Source organism: Pseudoliparis swirei, chromosome 11 (assembly GCF_029220125.1).
Source record: "Pseudoliparis swirei isolate HS2019 ecotype Mariana Trench chromosome 11, NWPU_hadal_v1, whole genome shotgun sequence".
NCBI classification, from domain to species: domain Eukaryota; kingdom Metazoa; phylum Chordata; class Actinopteri; order Perciformes; family Liparidae; genus Pseudoliparis; species Pseudoliparis swirei.
The window spans coordinates 23,691,443-23,713,225 of NC_079398.1; the positions used below are offsets into that span (position 1 = coordinate 23,691,443).

Genomic DNA, 21,783 nt, shown 5'->3' on the forward strand with positions numbered 1-21,783 from the left:
AACCATTTAAACATTAATCATGAACACACATTTAGTTTGAAAAGAAAAAGCAGCAGCTGCAGCTTGGTTACAAACTCTGGGACAAATATGGAAGAACAACATAGAACTGAAGTCATTTTGGTGGAAACATTGGCTGAACTTTCCAAATGTTTGTGAGCCACCAAGAAAACAACAACAACAGATGACTTGAAAAGCTGTTACAATACTAGTGAATCAAAGGGTGAACGTTCGGTCAGCAAAAGGTCAACTATTCACATCTTAAAACAAAGGATTCCCTAAATCTCAAAGAGAGGAGATCAGTAGAGGATGATGTTGAAGAAGAAAGGAGGAAGGAGACAATTAACCACAATTATTTCCTCAATGTAGTCATTCTTCAGTTATGGAATACAATGTCAGTTCCTCTTTAATGTGGGGGGCTCTCGGTCCTCTGGAGAATAATAAAATGCATTAATACGTCTTATGAATCTCATATTAAACTCTTTATTATTCAAGAGGTTTATCAATGAGAAAGCAGTGAATTAGTTGTGAATGAGAGAAGCATGACCTCTAAATAAAAAGCTGGCGCTGTCATTAATTGTCCTTTTATTCATGAAGAACAATATAATAAAGCCTTGGACTGCAGAAGAGGAGGAACCAGTCCTCCCATCAGGGACGTTCCAGTGAAGCAAACGCAGCCTGAAGCTGGAGAGCAGAAGATCTGAGCAAGAAAACTAAATCAATAAGTAAAATGTACCTCTGAGAAGTAGGACAGTAACATATCCAATATTTACCTCTAGGGTGTAGTACAGTGAGGTGGAAAATGTATCATTAATCTTTCTTCTAAATGGAACTGTGTTACTGAACTCAGAGCAGAGCTCAGTTCATCTTGCGAGGGACAATAACAGATTTTATGATGGAATGGCAGAGTGCTTTGTTGTTTTTCTCTCTCTCTATCACCTCGTAGGTAGACAGCACAACACCAACTGGGAAAGCAGACAGAACCTGCTCCCATGGATGCCGTGGGAAGGAGGAAGAAGCAAGAAAGGGAGGGTGGATGGAGAGCATACACTTCATCAATAATTATGACTGCATAAGACTATGTTGGGGCTGCCAGAACATCGGAGTGCTTTCAGGCCTCTGGATGTTTTGACTCCCAGTGTCACCCAGTCCCGTTGTTTGCTCCAGTCTGAGACCACATGTCCCTTTGCAACCCCACCTTTCCTCTCTCTGTATGTTTGCCTTGTGAATTGTAGCTTCAGTGCATCCTTACAGACTCAGAGTGACTCTCACGCTGCTCCTTCTCTACGCAGAGAACAAAAGAGCCCAAAGAAAAGTTCTGGTATGATGATATTCATGAGTTCAGCTTAAAATTACATACGAAATTTGACCAGATAAGGATAAATTTGTCGTCACACGTCAACCTAAAATAGCAACAGGTTCACCTGGTCCAGACCTAGAGATGCTGCTATAGGCTGCTAGGCTGCTGGGGGACGCTTAGGATACACTGAGCACCTCTCTCCTCTCTCCTTATGGATGCTTAGGATACACTGAGCACCTCTCTCCTCTCTCCTTATGGACGCTTAGGATACACGGAGCACCTCTCTCCTCTTTTCTCTCTCCTTATGAATGCATTTTCATCTCTCCATCACACATGATTAACTCTGCTTCCTCCCCGGAGTCTTTGTGACTTCACGTCTCATAGGGTTCATTGGACCTGGCTGGGTCTGATGCCATGGCGCTGTTGAGACTCCGCCCACAAGCAATAACGGTGTGTGGGTGAGTTAGTTAGAAAAGAAGAAACAGAATCAGAAAGCACTCTAAACAAGGCAGATCCTCACCGCAGCAGTAAAGTACAGTAACTGTAATTGTATCACACAAAAGCCGAGTCACTGGACCGATAACTGATGGAATACAGTCTGCTGACATATTCTTGGTGGAGGATCTCAACTCAACAAAGCTCAGCAGACTGGATCGCTATGACAGCAGCTACAAGCACAACAGGAAGACTCAGGGGTTCATAAAATACCCGATGACAAATAACAGAGCAAATAAAGCTAAACAAAACAAACACGGTGACTTCTCTGCTTAGATAATATTCTCTGAGATGGCTTCATAGTGGTTAGGGCTTGAACACACCAGACGCGCCTCTCAAAAACGCGTCGCCCGCAAAACCATTGATTCACTATGGAACGGCACGACTTTCAGACTCGCCTTTTAAATGCCACGCGGCGCGGGTTTCTTGCGTTTTTCAGGCGCGCTTAAAAGTTGAAATATTCTCAACTTTAAGCACTCGGCCAATGCAGCCAATCAAATCAAGCAGGAGGCTTTCCTTCATGTTTTCCCGAGGAGAACCTCATATTATATATTATATTAGCGGTATTTAATTACGAAGATCTTTATAATTTTAAATCTAAACACGACTCAAACTGACTTCTGCTCGGTCGGAAGTGCAACTGAAAGCTTCGCCATCGAGACACAACTCATGTAATAGATGGTGGTGTTCGCCGTACTCTTTCCTTTATTTATTTTTTTATATATTGAACCCAAAATCAATGGTTGGTTGCGCACGCAGGTTCGCTCCACAGGCGCACTGCGCTGTTTTGCCCGGCAGGTTTTTGACAAGGCGTTTTTGGTGCGGCTGCGCTTTTTAGAGTCGCGTCTGTTGTGTTCGAGCCCTTAGTGCAGGGGTGTCCAAACTTTTTGCAACTAGGGCCAATTGTGATAAAGTAAAGATGCCCGGGGTCCAATAGTTCCTTTAGACATTTTTTAAACCACAAAAGTTACATGAAAATACATTGTTATAAAACAATTTATTTTTACTGTCACAATTACTTTTATTTTTTAAATGACAATGTAATATAACCAAGTCTGCCTTTCATTCAGTCAGATAACAATGAAAAAGCTGTATATAGAATACCTTACATTTCTATGAGTTACATAACGTTGCAATTAACCTGTTTTGCACTGAATACCTTTTCAAGATAATATCAATAATATCAAAAAGTGCAACCTGTGAAAAATTAAACAAAATAAGATCAAATATTTGGGCATAAAGAGTTTACTGAGTGTTAGTGACAGTGCATATCTTTTCATCTTTTATCTTGATACGGCCACTCTCCATAAAGCTCAATGTTGAGCTCTTGTTTTGAAGGGCAACAGCTGGAACGCTGAGAGGTAACACCTGGCAAGTCTCCAAGAATCTCGTCTGTCGCGCAGATTAACCAGTTAACTTCGTAACGTACACGTTTACACGAAAGTCGGCGACAGGCATTTCGCTCTTTATTTATTAATGACTTAGTTTTATGTCCGTGTAGTTTGTAATATGTGAAGTTCTCAAACAAGGTCTTGAAATAAAAGAATCTGCATTTCCCCTCGCGCCCCACCTCGTCTCTGCTCTTGAACCCGGAGCAGAGAGCTACTCTGAGACGACGTGTCTTCACCACCGTGGGAACGCAGAGGTATCGGTTTGCTGTTCCCGCGACATATTGGACGCTCTCTGCCGGCTGGTTGGAGCGTGCTCACCTGTATGTGCGCACCTGTCTGTGTGCATGGGGGCGGAGCTCCGCCGGGATACCGAGAGCCAGGAGAAGTGTGAACGCCACCATGTAGAGACAGAAATGACATGCCGCTGTGTCAATACGATCAATAATATACGACCGTTTAGTTGAATAAAACAACCTGACATTACTTATGTTGTAATCTGGCGCTATAGAGAACATTTCAGTGGGGCGGACCCCCACCCTGTTCTCATGGTATGGGAAACACTAGTAATTCCCACCGCTCCTGAAAGCGGCGGCCCTCACTGTCAACTTTTCTCCTTTTTTTTGCCGTCGCCATGGCAAATAGGTTTCGAGAAGGGTTCACGCCACGGATGCAGAGCCAGATACATTAGAAAGGAGGAATTACGTCTTTCAAGTTTTTATGATTTATTTATTCTGACAGATCTGGCGGGCCACAAATAATACATTATATGACCGATGTCGCGGGCCATATGAAATCTGACCGCGGGCCGCCATTGGCCCGCGGGCCGGACTTTGGACACCCCTGCCTTAGTGGATAGAGTCCTCCCAGTTGGAAGTGAGTCACTGCCCCAAACGAGGGAGGTCCAGTTTCTCAAGGTCTTGTTGACAAGTGAGGGAGTGGAATAAATGTCAACTTTACCAAAACAACTAAAATGAGTTCTCTCTTGTGTGAGTTAACATGTGTCTCTTTAAATGACTGCTCCGTGCAAAAGATGTTTTACAGACCGAGCAGCTGAAAGGTTTCTCTCCTGTGTGAGTTAACATGTGACTCTTTAAATGACTGCTCCGTGCAAAAGATGTTTTACAGACCGAGCAGCTGAAAGGTTTCTCTCCTGTGTGAGTTAACATGTGACTCTTTAAATGACCCTTCTCTGTAAAAGATGTTTTACAGACTGAACAGCTGAAAGGTTTCTCTCCTGTGTGAGTCATCATGTCTCTTAAAATTTCCTCTCTGTGTAAAAGATGTTTTACAGACCGAGCAGCTGAAAGGTTTCTCTCCTGTGTGAGTCAACATGTGCATCTTAAAATTTCCTCTCTGTGTAAAAGATGTTTTACAGACTGAGCAGCTGAAAAGTTTCTCTCCTGCGTGAGTTAACATGTGACTCTTCAAAGTTCCTCTCTCTGTAAAAGATGTTTTACAGACTGAGCAGCTGAACGGTTTCTCTCCTGTATGAGTTAACATGTGACTCCTCAAAGTGCTCCTCCGTGTAAAAGATGACTTACAGAGTGAGCAGCTGAACGGTTTCTCTCCTGTGTGAGTTAACATGTGACTCTTCAAAGTTCCTCTCTATAAAAGATCTTTGACAGACTGAGCAGCTGAACGGTTTCTCTCCTGTGTGAGTTAACATGTGACTCTTTAAAGTTCCACTGTGTGCAAAACATCTTTTACAGACTGAGCAGCTGAACGGTTTCTCTCCTGTGTGCGTTAACATGTGACTCCTCAAAGTTCCCCTCCGTGTAAAAGATGTTTCACAGATTGAGCAGCTGAAAGGTTTCTCTCCTGTGTGAGTTAACATGTGTTTCTTAAAATCTCCTTTGAGGTGAAATCTTTTCCCACATTTAGAGCAGCTTAATGGTTTCTCACTAGAACTACATTTTGAATCACTGACAGAAACTTCATCATTATTCAGAGAGTTTAAACCCGATAGAGGTTCTATGGTCTTCTTCCAATCAACAGAGTCATCAGTATCTGGTTCTGAGGAGTCTCCAGTCTTTTCATCAGGATCCGGAGGTCTATCTGGATCTGCGTTCCTGGCTGGTTCTGGTCCTCCCCAATCATCTCCATCAGCTTCTATTTCCATCTGTTCAGTTTGTCTTTGATGAAGCTGAGAGGACTGAGCTTCCTCTTCAGCTTCACTCTTCACAGGAGTTAATGAGAACTTGAGACCAGCCTCCTCCAGCCCTTGAAGCTGCTCTCCCTCCTGAGTGGTCAAGAGTTCCTCCTGTTCCTCTTTAATGTGGGGGGGCTCTGAGTTCTCTTGTTCCTCTTTAACTAGCGGGGGCTCTGGATGCACCTGGTCCAGACTGGAGATCCAGACTTGGTGCTCAGAAAGAACCTCTTCTTTAACCACCAACAGCTGCTGGACATCTGTGGAAAATAGTAACATATTTATACATCTTATGAATCTCATTAAACTGTTAATTGTTCAAGAGGTTTATCACTGACAAATCTGTGAATTAGTTGTGTATGAGAGAAGCATGACCTCTTAATAAAAAGAACATTACATGTCATGTAGCAGACACTTTTATCCAAATCGACTTATAATAAGTGAATTCAACCACGAGTACAAACTCAGAACAACAATAAAGAAAGTAACATTTCTTCAAGAAAGTCAAACTACAAAAATAACATAAGTAATAACATAAGGAATGCAATAAGTAATACCATAAGTAAGTGCAATTCAAGTGCCACTGAAATGCTAATCTTTTTTTATTCAAGGTATAGTCGTAAAAGATGTGTGTGTAGTTTGCGGTGGAAGATGTAGAGACTTTCTGCTGTCCTGATGTCATGCGAGCAAATGACAGAGCCGAGAGAATTAGTGTACAGAGAGAAGAGGAGGGGACCCAGGACAGAGCCTTGAGGGACGCCAGTAGTGAGAGGAAGAGGGGACCCAGGACAGAGCCTTCAAAGACCCCAGCAGTGCGAGGAAGAGGGGACCCAGGACAGAGTCTTGAAAGACCCCAGTAGTGAGAGGAAGAGGGGACCCACGACGGAGCCTTGAGGGACCCCAGTAGTGAGAGGAAGAGGGGACCCAAGGTTTGAGCAAGGTTTAGACACAGATCCTCTCCAAATTACCCGGTAAATGCGGTCGTTCAGGTAGGATGGGAAGAAGGAGAGTGCAGTGCCTGAAATACCAGGTCATGAAGGGAGGAAATAAGGATCTGGTGGTTCAATGTGTCAAATGCTGAAAAGAAAGGTCTAGAGCAGGGGTGTCAAACTCATTTTCACCATGGGCCACATCAGCCTCATGGCTGCCCTCAAAGGGCCGGTTGTAACTGTAACACGGTATAATTCCAACTACTCCAGAATATATTGTTAAATAACTGTCTTTCCATTTGTTTATTTAAGTGTACTTATACAAGTCTATAAATATATATGCAAATGTCTTTTAAATATTATAAAATAAATCCATAATTAAATTATATTTATTTGAACTCACATTATTTCATCAAAGAGCAAACATTATTACATTAACTTTGTTAAAATCTTTGTCACAGTGGAGACAGATGGTTCTCCACCGATTACTTGTAAAAGTGTAGGACATTTACTTTAAAAAATCTCCTAATTGCGACAGTAAATGTGTTTGATTGCCAGGGTAATGGAAGTCAGGGACATCCTTAACACATCTGCATCAGTCATTGCCTATAGGACTCTGAGGAAAAACATATCTAGAGCGCCTCAAACATTAAAGAAATTAACGATTTCTCGTAAAAATGTAGGACATTTACTTTGAAAAATCTCCTAATTGCGACAGTAAATATGTTTGATTGCCAGAGTAATGGAAGTCAGGGACATCCTGAACACATCTGCATCCGTCATTTCGGACTTCTACTTAAAAATGTCCTAATTGATACATTAAAATTGTTTGATTGTTAGGGGAATTCAGATATGTCTTGAACACATCTGCATGTCATTTCCTGGAAATCTTGGGGAAATATATTTACAGGACTTCAAATAATCAGAAATGTGCTTTTTTAACATAAAACAGTCTTGACTATTATTTTTATAAATTCTTCCTTGCTACAGTAAAAATGTTTTAATTTTAGCATAATTTAAGCTAAATCTTAGAAACAATCTATAATGATACAACATTAATTCATTGTTTACTTTTATATGCTAGTGCAGTGATTTTCAACCTTTTTTGAGAAGCGGCACTTTTTTTACATTTACAAAATCCTGAGGCACACCACCAACCAAAATGACACAAAATGACACTAACACAGTACATATATTACATATAGTTAATAATATAGTTTATAAATGTATTCATACTCAATTAGTGTGAAACCTGGGCCTGTTTCAATGAACACAAAATGGATATCCTGGCAGTATTGGTAGAAAGACACACACAAAGCTCTTCCTCAACAGCTCTGTCTCTCTCTGTTTTTTGTTTTTATCGCAGTCAAGTTTGAGAAGCTCAGCTCACACAGACATGTGGTTGAAAACAGGAGCAATGTCAAAATATGTTTGTAATCGATTAATCTGTTGATTATTTTTTCGATTAATCGATTAATTGGATAAAAAAACAAAACTGTAATTTTCAACCCTTTATTCAAAACAGGGTTCATACGGTCATGGAAAACTTTGGAAGTTAGGTATCTTTACATCTTATGCCACACCCCTTGGATGTTCATTAGTCTATATTCTCTGAACGCAATGAGATATCAACAATCTTTCAAAGATGTATGATGGCATTACCATTTTTGAAGAATTAAAATCCTATCTGGTAACTCAGTGTTTCTCCTAGGTTTACAGCTTCAGGGGGGCGGGACATGACCCACAGACACAAACACTTGAAACATGTTGGTGTTCACATACCTGCAAACTTACGAGAGGTGAAAAAGTTGTCGACGGGGGGGGGGGGGGGGGTTGGGGCAAGTGACTATTTGCTCGACTCCGATGCGCGCAGACACGCCAGCATCGGAGCTCTACGGCGCGCGAGACGGAGCCGAGAAGCGTTAACGCGACACGTAGATACGATCAACAAGACGGCTGTTCAGTTTAATAAAAGAACAAAGACGTGCTCTTTAGAGAAAAGGGAGCTTAAATTACTTCTGCTGTAATCTGGCGCTATAGAGAAAATTACAGGGTGGCGGGCGGAGATTTTGGTGGGTGGGGCGCCACCCTGTTATAATGGTAGGAGAAACACTGTAACTACATCTTTGCTTCTTAATGTGTGTGCCAAGTTTAGTTACACAGGGAGCATGTTTAGCCCCTTCGTTGTATGATGTGAAGAATGGATTGCCACGGCAACAGCACAACACCGAACGTAAAATGTTTTGTGTGCTGACATCTTAACAATGATAGGTTTGTGTGGAACAAATTTGAAGCCGATCTGATTGACCTACTAAGAGAAGCAAGCCAAAGTATGATAAATATGAACTTCCTATTAACAGTAGGTGGCGCTACGATTAAAATAAAAAATTAGACTGCAGAGGTCTTCAGGCCTGGAGTCTTATCACACATGTGGAGTTTGGATTGGATCCGATGATGTGGAGTCGAGTGACATTGGTTCATTCACTCACGGCGAAGGACCATACTTTGCCGATTTACCGAGGTCCCAATCTTCAACGTGTCGTTACGAGCTTCACAGGGAAGCCAGTGTTTCCCTATTATTATAACAGGGTGGTGCCCCGCCCCCCTGGAATCTCCGCCTGCCACCCTATAATTTTCTCTATAGCGCCAGATTACAGCAGAAGTAATTTAAGGTCCCTTTTCTTAAAGACGTCTTTGTTCTTTTATTAAACTAAACGTCTGTTATTGATCGTATCTACACACCAGCATGTCACTCTGTCTCTACGTGTAGCGTTAACACTTCTCCGCTCTCCTTCTCGCGCGCCGCAGAGCTCTGATGCCGCCGTGTCTGCGCGCATCAGAGCAGAGAAAAAAAGATTTCACTTGCCCCAACCCCCCCCCCCCTCTCTTCCTTGGTACAGTAAACATTTTTAATTTTAGCATAATTTAAGCTAAATCTCAGAAACGATCTTTCTATATGTAACCTAGTGGGAAAGAGGGGGGGAGCAGTAAAGCCACTAGAGGGCGCTCTATTTTGGGGAAAGTCAGTAGGACCGAACGAGTGCGTCACGTGACTGACTGGTGGCGTTGGTGATTTTTCTCGTGTAAGTAAATGTGTAGTAAATATGTTATAAATGTGTTTCTATGTCAACCTACCAAAAGATGTTCAATAATATGAGCACATAGAAGTTTATAAATGTATTGTATGTCGTTAAATGTGCCGATGGTGATGTCAAGAGGTATGATGTTGACTGATTTTGTCACCATGCGGTGCGCGTTGTGAGACGATGGCGGAGTTACTGATGCGCGTCGCTTTAATAACCGTCCTGTCGGGATACGTTCCATTGTGATCCATGTTTTATATAATTTGTTGTCTGTCCATTGTTCCAGAGATGATGTTTGTTTTTGTTACTTTAGTGCTCTATGGTGTGGGTGTCTGTGAACACCACAAGCATTTGAGCTAGCACCGTGATACGAGCTGTGAGTATGTGTAATGTCTTGCGTCATTTGTATATTGATGGACCAAATGTTTAATGTTGTTGATTTCAGAGGTAACTGTATGTGTGATTTGTTGTCTTTTGTTTCTGTGTTAGCAGAAGAGTTACCACTGTGGTTTATTTGTGTATTAGATAGATATAATTGAGTTCAGACACCTAAATTGATTACAAATTACTTTAATACTTCTCTTAATCATGAAGAGAATTCGAGAAATAAAGATCCCGAACTCTAGTGTTGCGTCTGGTTTATTATTAAATTTCACCGGCCTACATATATATCTATAAAGATACTAAATCAGTTAATTGTTTACTTTTATATGCTCGTGTATGATTTGTCGACATCTTATTTTGAAAAACGGATGTTGTTTCACGTTAATTCTTCCGCTAACTTTATCAAAACCCTCGCGCGCTCATGATCGAATACGTTTACCGTCAACATCAGTCTATAGGTGCACAGAAATGTAAGTGTCGGCTGAGTGGACCGCGGAGATCCGAGTGTCGGCTGAGTTGACCGCAGTCCCGGAACAACGAAGAAGAAGCACCAACCTGATGCGTGTCGCTCGTGTTCTCTGAGCTGAGACACGGTGTCCTCATAAGCTGCTGTCAATGTGTCCAACAGCCCAGAAGACTCTTCAACGGCCGCGTGGACTCGCTGCTTCACCAACAGCCTCATCTTTTCTCCCGGAGACACGGAGACCGACACCGGAGGCTCGTCGGACTCCATTTTTGAACGACGCATGCGCAGTTGGATGTCGTGCATGATGGGAAACGCCTCGCTGTCGTCACGGAGAGCTGATTGGCTCTTAGATTTGACAAACACCAGGATATATACACAATATGCTGTCATGTTGTCATGGTAACGGGATGTAGTCAAGCCCTACAGTCTCCCACACTCAAGCTCTTAACAGGTGACGTCAGTGAGCCTTTGAGGGTTCAGGGTTTATTATATATTACAATATTATTGTATTGGGTCATCCAACAACAACAGAACACACCAGCCTCGACCTTTAGTCTGACTATTCAACATGTAAACGTCAAACAGAATGAAAGTCCATCACCAGGTGGCGCTAGAGGACCACCAAACCAGAGAGTCCCAGCCTGGAGACTGGAGAACTGTCGTCCAGCTGGGTTTTCTCTTTTCTTTACTGCTCACATGAACGTCTCACTTGTGTCAAAATAAAACCTTTTCTTAACATGATGCAGACATTTACATTCATCTCTCAAAGCATCAACAGCACACTGAATGCACTTTGTTTACCTTTTTCCTTTTCTCACACAGAGGGTTCCAGACAGTGCATGAAATGACTTGCAGAATCTGTAACTTCTTTTAAATCACTTCTTAAAACCCATTTTTATAGAACAGCTTTTAAGTGATTTCGTCCTTTTATGCAGAACTTTGGTTCCCCTAATTTAGTTTGTCTGTTTTTAATTTTTAATTGAAATTTGAATTTATAAATATATATATATATATATTATTTTTTTAATGTTATATTTGTTTCTTATTATTCTAATTGTTTTGCCTCGACTCTCTGTAGAGCACTTTGTAAACTTTGTTTGTAAAGGTGCCATATAAATAAAGTTATTATGATTATTATTATTAAATCTACTCTCCTTTCAATAAATACACAACGGAGCAGAAGGTGTACATGTTGTTTCACAAATAACACACAGAGCAGCAGAATGATGCAGGAATCAATACAGTTACTTCTGACTATTCCAGGTATGTTTCACATCTTTAACATATTTTCATGTATTTATTATTTATTGTTGACGGTGTGGCGAGACAAGGGTGTGGTTTGAGTTCTAGAGGACAGTAACCAATCGTATTAGTAGCACAACAACGACACCTTGTGAATGTCCCTAAAGAGCACGTTGTGCCCCAGGAAGTCAAAAGGGCCGATTCATGATACTGACGAGCAGGAGACGTGGTTCACGACAAACAATCTTCATTTAACTTGAAAGTCTCTTTTTATCTCTTCACAACTAATCAACAGACGTCACACTCAAACTTGTTAAACCTTTAGATGGATTCAAGTTTCACTGACTGTTGGAGATAATACCGTCCATGTGTTTATGCTTTTATGATATTGTTGTGCATTCAGTCAGTGACAGTAAAGTTCATTATAACGAAGGAATTAATGTCAGTTTGACACTTTTCACCATTATGACACGAGAATAATTTACTAGACACGTTTTCATGAGACTAAAAACCTGTTGGGTGTAAACTGTGTGGCCAGAGAGAGTCGAGGTGCCTGGACCTCCACTACATCCTGGTTATCAGGAGGAGGGCGCCCCCTGGTGGTGAGCTTCACTTTCACATTTCTCTTGTTGACCTGCCGTGATGTTCACGACAGGAAGACGTGGACACGCTTCAGTGAGCCTCTGGCAGCTTTACACTATATAAGAGACATTTAAAGTGATGCACATTCACACAATGTCAGTCTGCTCACAGGAACAAGGATGCTGCGTTCAGGGCACATGGGGAAGTTGGGAGAGAAGAGCTTCCACTTTACAAACAGTTTTCTCATCAGATCTCAGGTTGTAAATAGTATTTCTGAAATGTGAGATTTGAGGCTGTTGATTAAAGTTTCTCTGACTTCTTTAATTATGAAGAAAGAACAAAGTAATACTTGTCAATAATCAACTCCACAGTATCTGTTGTCTCATGTGTGTCAGGACTCAATAAATCCTCCACAGACCCAAACATGAGCAGATTATTAATATTATTTTAAAGGTTTTTAAGTGTGTGTGTGATGAATCTTTTGTCAACAGACACACTTGTGGTTGTAAAAATCAACAAGTGATATCAAACTCTCTCATTTCTTTGTAACAAACATGTTTTAGAGGAAAGTTTAAAGCACAGAGACGGACTGGCAAATGTTCTCTGGTCTCAACATGAACTCTGGACTTTGTCACTCGCTGACTCTACACACTCATCATCATCCGTCCTCTGAGATACTTTGAGGACGTGACGGCGGCTGTTTCAGAAGTCAGAGATAAACTACAGGACGTCCTGGGGGACAAGTGGACAAACGTCTCACTGGCAGTGACTGAAGTGGATGTTTTACTGTCTCAAGCAGAGCCCAAGACCAGAGCTGGATTCTTAAGGTATTCACGTGAAATCACTCTGGATTCAAACACAGCAAACACAGAACTGTGATTATCTGATGGGAACAGAAAAGCAACATTTATGAGAGAAGAACAGTCGTACTCTAGTCACCCAGACAGGTTCACTGGATGTTGTCAGTTCTATGCAGAGAGAATCTGACTGGAAGTGGTTTCTGGGAGCTCCACTAGCTCCAAGTGGCAGCTGGGAGCATCAACCAACAGCATTCACATCTCCTGGACAGGGCATCTGCATTTCCTTGGGCTTTTCTAGACCTGTGCTCAACAGAAAAAATAAAGTTATCCAAATCCAAGAACCACCGTGACATCCTTGTTAATGGTGCATGATCGGTTACCAGGGTGAATTTTATGCCCAGGAGGTAATATCGCTGCTTGGTTAGCGGCCATTTAATTGCCAGACATTCTTTCTCAACAGTTGAATAGTTCATACATAACTGAGATTATGGTCAAACAGGTTCACATGATGAATACAGTATTTCTTGATTCAAGAATGAACAAAGTAATTTATTGTCTTATTTTCAGGGTTTCATACGAAAATAATTTAGAATTTATTAAACTAATAAGAGAATAAATGAGTCAGTTTTCCTCCTGAAACACCACAAAATCCAGAGTTCATGTTGAGACCAGAGAACATGTTTTGAAGTAAAAATAAAATAATCTGAAGACAACATCCAGTGTCGTCGGTGGGATGAGGACCTGGTCACTTATTGAATAAATCTGAATTTCAATGTTTATTTGACATTTGAGTGTCCATGTAATCTCTCACCCGCTGGGTTGAAGGTCATTTCATCATCATTTATCAAAGCCAATCATCTTCATTCCTTCAGCTCACATTCCGATTCTTCTCTCATGATGTAATAAAAGATAATGTCAAATGTTACTGCTTTGTCTATTTGTATCTTTAGATTTCTCCTTTAGCACCAACAGTTAGCATTAGTTAACACCTCAGTTGCCTATTTAAAACATAACACTTCAGAAAACTTGCAATTGATTGAAACTATGGTACTAATGTCAGTCACCAACTGGAGAAATTTCATGGTGATATATGGAAAAAAACATGTGTCCCCATCTTCACCTGTAGTGTCTTCAACATGTGTGTAAAACAAAACAACAACAATGGGATCTGTAAGAGAAAGTGTCACAAAGTTTCAGCAACAAAGTGAAGTTGCAAAAGTCTCTTTATGTAGATTTTAAACAATTACAGGGAAAATGCATTTTAAATACAGACGTATTCATGCAGAGTTTTTAGTTTGTTTTCAGTTTCCTCCATTAAAGACACTCAGAATGTTGTAATTGTTTTTAATAAAGATTCATAAAATGATCAGAAAACACTTTGCCTTCCATCTCATTTACAGACAAATGTCATGGAAATCATTAAAATCATTTTCCTTTTTTAAAATTATTAAACACAACAGAAAGAGAACGACTCATAGTTAATTTGTCACTTCTGGAAGAAACAAATTCTATCGTGTGTGGACTCTCATGTGATACTTCAGACATTACTGTGCTCTAAATGTTTTTACACAAACATCACAACTGAATGGTTTCTTAGCTTTGTGGACTCTCATGTGTGACCGAAGACCTTGCTGTGATTTCATTATTTTCCCACAATCATCACAACTGATTGATTTCTCTCTCATGAGCACTTTTGATCGTGATTCATTGGATTTGTTGCCAGCGTTACATTCCACATGACTTACAAGAGCTTCCTGATATTTCAGGGCATGTGCAGCAGACCCAGGTGCCCTGGTCTCCTTCCAGACATTGTCCCCGTCTTCACTTTCAGGTCCAGAATCTGACAAAGCTTCTTGCCAATCACTACAACTGTCCTCAGTCTCAGAAGATTCTGAAGCCTCTTCATCATCAGCATTCGGATGTGAATGACAAGGTGGATTTAGGTTCCTGTCTGGTCCTGATCCCCCACCGTCCTCTTCATCAGTTTCTGTTCGTATTGGTGTAGCTGACCTGCTGGTGGGAGGCTCCGCCTCTCTGTTGTCCTCCGTCTGGCTTTGATGAAGCCATGAGGTCCTAGGTTTGTCATCTTCACTCTTCACAGAAACAGCAGTGGAAAAGAACTTGGTGATATCGGCCTCCTCCAGCACAATGAGCTGATCTCCCTCCAGAGGGGTCCAAGGAGCCTGCAGCTCCTCTTTTATGTGGAGGGGCTTTGGGTCCTTCTGGTCCTGGTCCTCAGGGGGGACATCTGCTTTAATCCCAACCAGCTGCTGGACATCTGCAGGAAGCACATTATGAACAACGGTGACTTCAGACTGATATCAACTTTCATTTCTGGAGACGCTCAAGGAGTCTGACTGAATATGTATTTTTTGCTCTTCATGTACAAACACAGAAATACAAAACAATAACATGTGTAAGCAGCGGGGCCCTATTTATCATCCTGAAAATCATCCAGCTAACTACGTTAGCCAGGTACCAGAAATGCCTAGGACAGTAGTGTACACATTACATCTCTTGCACCTGTACATCCTGGAGAGGGATCCTCCTCTGTTGCTCTCCTGAAGGTTTCTTCCCTTTTTTTTCCCCCTGAAGGGTTATTTGGGAGTTTTTCCTGATCCGATGTGAGGTTTTGGGGCAGGGATGTCTATGTGTACAGATTGTAAAGCACTCCGAGACAAATTTGTAATTTGTGAAATTGGGCTATACAAATAAACTGAATTGAATTGAATAGTGCAGGGATGAAATTAACACATGACAGAACAGTAAGTATTTAAACTGGAACATATTATATGCTTTTAAAGATACATGTGCATGTTTTTTCATCAATAAATTCACTACTGAGAATGTTTGAGGGGAGAAATCAAATCTTACATTTTAAAATAGTGCTAGTCTGATGAATATTTATGGAGCAACTCAAAAAGTGCTTCACCGTTTGTAGAGTTGAGAAGCTCAACAAACAAGTCGGCGTCTCAAGCAGACCGATCGGCACAACGCACGGCGGGGAGATGACACGAACACGTGGTCAACGGCAAGCTCACCGGAGCGAGGCGGCCGCAGGTTTGAGACCAGGCTCTCCATGACCCCAGTGCATGATGGGAAACGCCTGGCTGTCGCCAGATCAAGGAGCCGATTGGCTCTTGGATTTGACGACAAACACCACGTGTTGGAGAAAATCCTATTTTCATGTAGTTGTAATAGTTCAGCCCGTTAGTCCCAGGTTTAATCTAAAATCATTTTGTGGTTGATAATAAAAAAGCTTATTTATTCGACATCTCCTCGCCATGTTGACGTAAACCCGTAAAACGAGCACGAAGACGGGGAATAATAATGAAAATGCACAAACCTGATCTGTGCAGCTGAAGTCGAGGGTTGAACACGGCCTCCAGGAGTTTGTGTCGTCGCTCATTTTCTCTCAAACGAGAAACTTCCTCCTCATAATCTGCTGTGAATCTGTCAATCAGCCCCAGAGTGTGTTCAGAAGCCGCGTGGAGTCTCTGCTTCACCAACAGTCTCAGCATTTCTCCTGGAGACAGAGACAAAAGGTCAGTCCAACAGTCAAATGGTGACCTCCTAACGTCTCTTTCTAACCACTTCTCCTTGACCTCTGTGGAACACGTCACGGGGTCAAGGAGAGATGGGAAGGAGAGTTCATGAGGAGTTAGGAAAACACGACCGCGGTGTTTAGAGGATCAGACTCCACTCTCACGAAACTATGTAGTTATGATGCGATGTCATGTTAGTGAGGTCAGTCGGCAGCGGTGGAACTCCAACGTTCAGGAGATGGACTACAAAAAAGATCTGAGAGACTTTGTCATCAAGATGACATGAAACACCTGGTTCATAGTATTACTTTATTAATATAAACACCTGGTTCATAGTATTACTTTATTAATATAAACACCTGGTTCATAGTATTACTTTATTAATATAAACACCTGGTTCATAGTTTTACTTTATTTTTATATACAACCTGGTCATAGTATTAGTTTATTATTATATACAACCTGGTTCATACTAGTATTACTTTCTTAATCTATACAACTTGGTTCATAGTATAGAACAGGGGTGGGCAAACTTTTTGACTTGCGGGCCACAATGGGTTCTAAAATTGGACAGAGGGGCCGGGCCAGGAGCATTTGGACACACAATGTAATTAATCAAACCTGGAGATTGCGTCTGTTTTTTATACATTTCAATTGAAGGTGCAAAGTTAAAGAAATCAACATTTACTGGAAAAAGATCAATGGAATCACTTTAAACATATTATTACCCAACAAAATACTCAATAATTTCTAATTGTTTTAAACCCCGCAAAATAAGGGACGGATTGTCCTGAGAGAGACTGTATTAAATATCCTGCAGCAGAAACTAGAAAGGGGTCTTAAAATTGAGGGCGATGCGTGGAGTCATCTGGTCAACATGTGTATGAACTAGGGATGCACCGATCTGATCGGCGCCGATCCATATCGGCCGATATTCCCATAATCGGTTTTGATCGGCGTTCTCAAACCGGCCATTCAGATGACGTAACATCTGTGAGAAAAACTATCTGACATTTCAATCGCCGCTCACCACAACAGAGACGATGTGCCCGGCGAGGGCCGCAGAGTGAGAGGTCCACGAGGGGATCCTCACCACCGAGCGGCGTCCCCGTCCCCCGAGTTGAATCTCTGGGTCAACTCAGCCGACTCTCACATGTCTGCCCCTACAGACTGATGCTCACGGTAAATGCATTCGATCGGGAGCGCGCGAGGGTTTTGATAAAGTTAGCGGAAGGATTTAAGTGACAACATCCGGTTTTGTAAAGTTAGCGGAAAGAACCACGTGAAACAACATCCGTTTATCAAAATAAGATGTCGACAAATCATACACTAGCATATAAAAGTAAACAATGAACTGATTTTGTATCTTTATAGATCGTTTCTGAGATTTAGCTTAAATTATGCTAACATTAAAACACTTTTACTGTACCAAGGAAGAGTTTATAAAAATAAGTCAGACTTTTTTATGTTCAAAAAAAGTCCTGTAAATAGATTTCCCCAAGAGTTCCAGGAAATGAATAATGAAGATGTGTTCCATACATATCTGAAATCCCCTAGAATAGTAATCAAACAATTTTAATGTATCAATTAGGGCATTTTTCAAAGTAAAAGTCCTAAATGTTTAAAGAAAACTGTAATTTCTTTAATGTTTAAATTGCTTTATAAATGTATTTCCTCATAGTCCTAGGCAATAATGCTACACAATAAATAGAATGATTCTATCGACACCGTGATCGGTATTATCGGATCGGCAGATACTTATTTCAGTGATCGGTACCAAAGACCTGATCGGTGCATCTCTAGTATGAACCCTGTCACAAACAGACTGATAGCTACTCAGCCGACTATTTGTGGGTTAAACGCGTCATACGTGTCGGTGAGTGGGCGTGGCTTATCTGCGTTGCCTTTCTCCGTGGAAAAATATTTTCCGCCACGGAATAAATAACCACTTTTTCTACGTTATGCTTCTTGTGGAAATGCCACACACGTCGTGACATGTAGCGCCCTGGTGTCTGGGTTCATAACGTCACCCGTAGGCGCACACAGCTTCGTGAATGTCTCCGACTACGTGAATGACTTCCGCATCCAGCGCCACGAGAGCAGCAGCAGCCAATTAGATTCATCAACAGCGGAGCAGCTCAGCGCTGATTGGCTCTCACAACACAGCGTTCTGTCCTCTCCCTCCGCTCTTGTTTCTCTTGCGCCGCTCTGCGCTCAAATCTACTTTTTTTATACTCCGCGACTTATTGAGTGCCATAATAATCGCGCGACACTACGAATCGATAATGAAATTTGTTGCCAACTATTTTAATAATCGATTTTTATCGATGTTATCGATTCGTTGTTGCAGCCCTAGTCCACAGCAAACGCAAAGTCACAAAGCCAGTCCGTGTCGCTCAGCTCAGGGAATTCGTCGGATTTCCCCATTAGCTCCAAAAACGAGCTAATCTAGTCTTCGAGCTCCACACTCGTTGACACACTTTGCCCACACTTAACCAGCGGACACGAGAATGGTCAAGCAAGTCATGGTGATCCGCATCGGTTTCCTCTAGGAACATAATGAACTGTCGGTGATTAAGTCCCCTTGCTCGTATGAACTAGTGTGCCATCTATTGGGGAAACGAGGGTATTGCAGGGGAAAGGGTGAAAAAGGGAACTGAATGAGGTTTTTACACATCCATGGGTTTTTACTAAAATTAGGACAAGTTCGGCGGGCCGGATTAAAAAGCCTAACGGGCCGTATATGGCCCACGGGCCGTAGTTTGCCCATGTCTGGTATAGAACCTAAAGAAGAATATAAAGGTGAAACCAAGAGAGTCACAGAGAACAAAGCTACTGAACTCTCATTGTTCAGTTTCTAACAAGCTGAATTAAATACGCTCTCACACTAGCAATGACTCGCATCTCTTTGTGTTGTTATGGTTTCTATGCAGATTATAATCTGATCACAATAGATTATGAAACACCACAACTCAGTGTGACCTAGAAGTGTTGACTTGATCGTGTTTCAGTTGTAATGTTGATTCAAAAGATGATCATCAGAAACAAGACTCAGACTAAAGGACCAGCTGCACTCAATGCAGTTTAACCCTTTCACCACAGCTTCTGGGGCTGAAGTCACATCAAAGACTGAGGCTGCAGAACACCTGAGAGATCAGTAGTCACTGACCGCTTTACGGCACTGACCACTTTACGTCACTGATCGCTTCATAGAACTTTGACCACTTTATATTAACACACACACACAATTGCAAACAATTAGAACCTCTTAAACACACACACACACGGTTATTACTAGACTAAGACATCTCAGTGAGATCCTAGAGGTTTGACTAGAGGACCGTCGGGTGTGTAAAGTTCCTCTCTGGTGAAGCTGGTCAGAGGAGGAGAGCTGGAGACGAACCGTGTTTACCAAAAGTCTCGCTGACTACAACCAACGACCTGGAAACGGACTAAATATGACTTAAAGACGTAAAACGAGCATGAAGACCGGGAAAAAGGAAGAAGAAGCACCAACCTGATCTGTGTCGCTCATGTTCTCTAAAACGAGAAACGTCCTCCTCATAATCTGATATTAATCTGTCAATCAGCCCCAACGTGTCTCCAGAAGCCGCGTGGACTTGCTGCTTCACCAACAGTCTCAGCATTTCTCCCGGAGACACGGAGACCGACACCGGAGGCTCGTGGGAGAGGAGAAGGTCCACAGAGTCCGTCTCCGAACCACGCATTCGCGATTAGATGTGTGTCCGACTGGCTGTGACGTCATGATCACGATGGGCACCGATAATCTCACGAGAGCGAGGTGCTTGAAGTTGCTTCTCCGCCGACTTCCTGGTCCAGTGCATGATGGGAGATCCCAACGAGGTCTGTAAACTACAAGTTGCCTACAGAATGAACTAACCGGAAGTGAGTGACTTCCTGTGTTTTCTTGACAGGCAGCTGGAGACCGACCCCACGTGATGACGCTGTTTGGTCACGCCCCCTGTCGCTGCCGCCGGCTCTCATCTGCTTTCCAGGTGAGAAGCAGTTCATTTCCAACGAGCTACTTCGAGCCCTTTGTGAACCCTTTCCGTGGAGCAACATTATATGCATACATGGCAACAAAATAATTACCCACAATTCATTGCAATGTGCCGTTAAACACGGGTTAACCAGTAGAAGCATGGAGATGTCACGTTGGTGAAATACATGCACTCAGAAACATGAAGGATTACATATGGAACATTAAAACACAGGAAATCAGAGCATATTTATTAATTTATTAAACATTTCGTTTTGTTATTGAAGCTGTTTTGACAAAAACAAGTAAATAGATTATTTTAAATGACGCCTGGAAGACGTTCAAGTCAGGGAGTAAAAGGATGAACAAATACCCACAATTGAACACAATATTTTTTGATGTTGTCATGGTAACAGGATATGTTCAAGCCCTGCAGTCTCTCACACTCAAACACCTAATAGGTGACGTCAGTGAGCCTTTAAGGGTTCAGTGTTTGGGCCTTACACTCTGCTGCGCTGACCTGTTTTCACCACTAGGGGTCAGTAGTCAGTCGCTCTTCGTGTCTGAGGGACAGCAGCTCGCTGTCATCTGGGTTTACCTGGTATTCCGTCTCCATGCTGGTGAACCCGTGTTTCACTGGCAGTCACACTTTACTCTTGGAAAATGATTCACAGCTGAATCCTAAAATCTAAATGATTGATTTGTTTTAAAAAGCTTCAGATCTCTGTCTGAATGGAATGAAATGTGAGTTATGTATCTTAACAAGAAGTAATATAACTTATATTAATGATATACCTGTAAAGAACACAGTGAACCACTTAGGCCTCCTTGTAACCCAAGAACAAGACGATGTCGTCATTGTTTTAGTCCCATTGTGACCGAGCGTTCTGGGTTGGTGTGTGAGGTTCACCATCAGCATCTTAGTCTTGACACATGTCAAGAGGCCACGTGATAACGTAACCCCAAAAATGAAACTTAAATGTAAGTTTCAACCCTGCCGGAGTGCCGTAAGTGTGTGTGATGAATCTTTTTAGACAGACACACTCGTGGTTGTAAAAATCAACAGGTGATATCAAACTCTCTCATTTCTATGTGGCAAACATGTTTTAGAGGAAAGTTTAAAGCACAGAGACGGACTGACAAATGTTCTCTGCTCTCAACATGAACTCTGGACTTTGTGGTTTCAGGAGGAAAAACTGACTGAATGACTCTTGACCAATGACGTCATGGACTCTGTAACAGCTCGGTGGCCGCCGCTCGCGGGTTTCCCCCCAAAGCACCAAGGACGAGCCACACCAGGGATATTTGGCAACATCTTTATTCAGTGCTTCAGCCAGCACACTGCCCTCCTGCTCAACACTCCTTCCTCTCCCACAACCCTCTCTCTACTGCTCCTTTATGGGAGCAGTAGAGAGAGGGTTGT

The 21,783-nt window shown here is 42.0% G+C and overlaps 2 protein-coding genes across 2 annotated transcripts in view; both read right to left on the bottom strand.

Moving 5' to 3' along the window:
* LOC130201721 (involucrin-like) overlaps positions 1-10,494 on the bottom strand; it is an 82,438-nt gene extending 71,944 nt beyond the window's left edge. The window contains exon 1 of the mRNA XM_056426821.1: positions 10,281-10,494. Coding sequence (XP_056282796.1) covers positions 10,281-10,494 — 214 coding nt within the window. The remainder of the gene's footprint in view (positions 1-10,280) is intronic.
* Positions 10,495-14,020: 3,526 nt separating this feature from the next.
* On the bottom strand, positions 14,021-20,142 carry LOC130201157 (zinc finger protein 333-like). Its single transcript, XM_056425887.1, has 3 exons — positions 19,878-20,142; positions 16,162-16,341; positions 14,021-15,093 (listed from the first exon to the last, which is right to left on the bottom strand). Exons 1-3 carry the CDS (start codon positions 20,086-20,088, stop codon positions 14,360-14,362), a joined length of 1,125 nt encoding a protein of 374 aa, XP_056281862.1. The 5' UTR covers positions 20,089-20,142; the 3' UTR covers positions 14,021-14,359.
* Between the last annotated feature and the right edge of the window lie 1,641 nt (positions 20,143-21,783).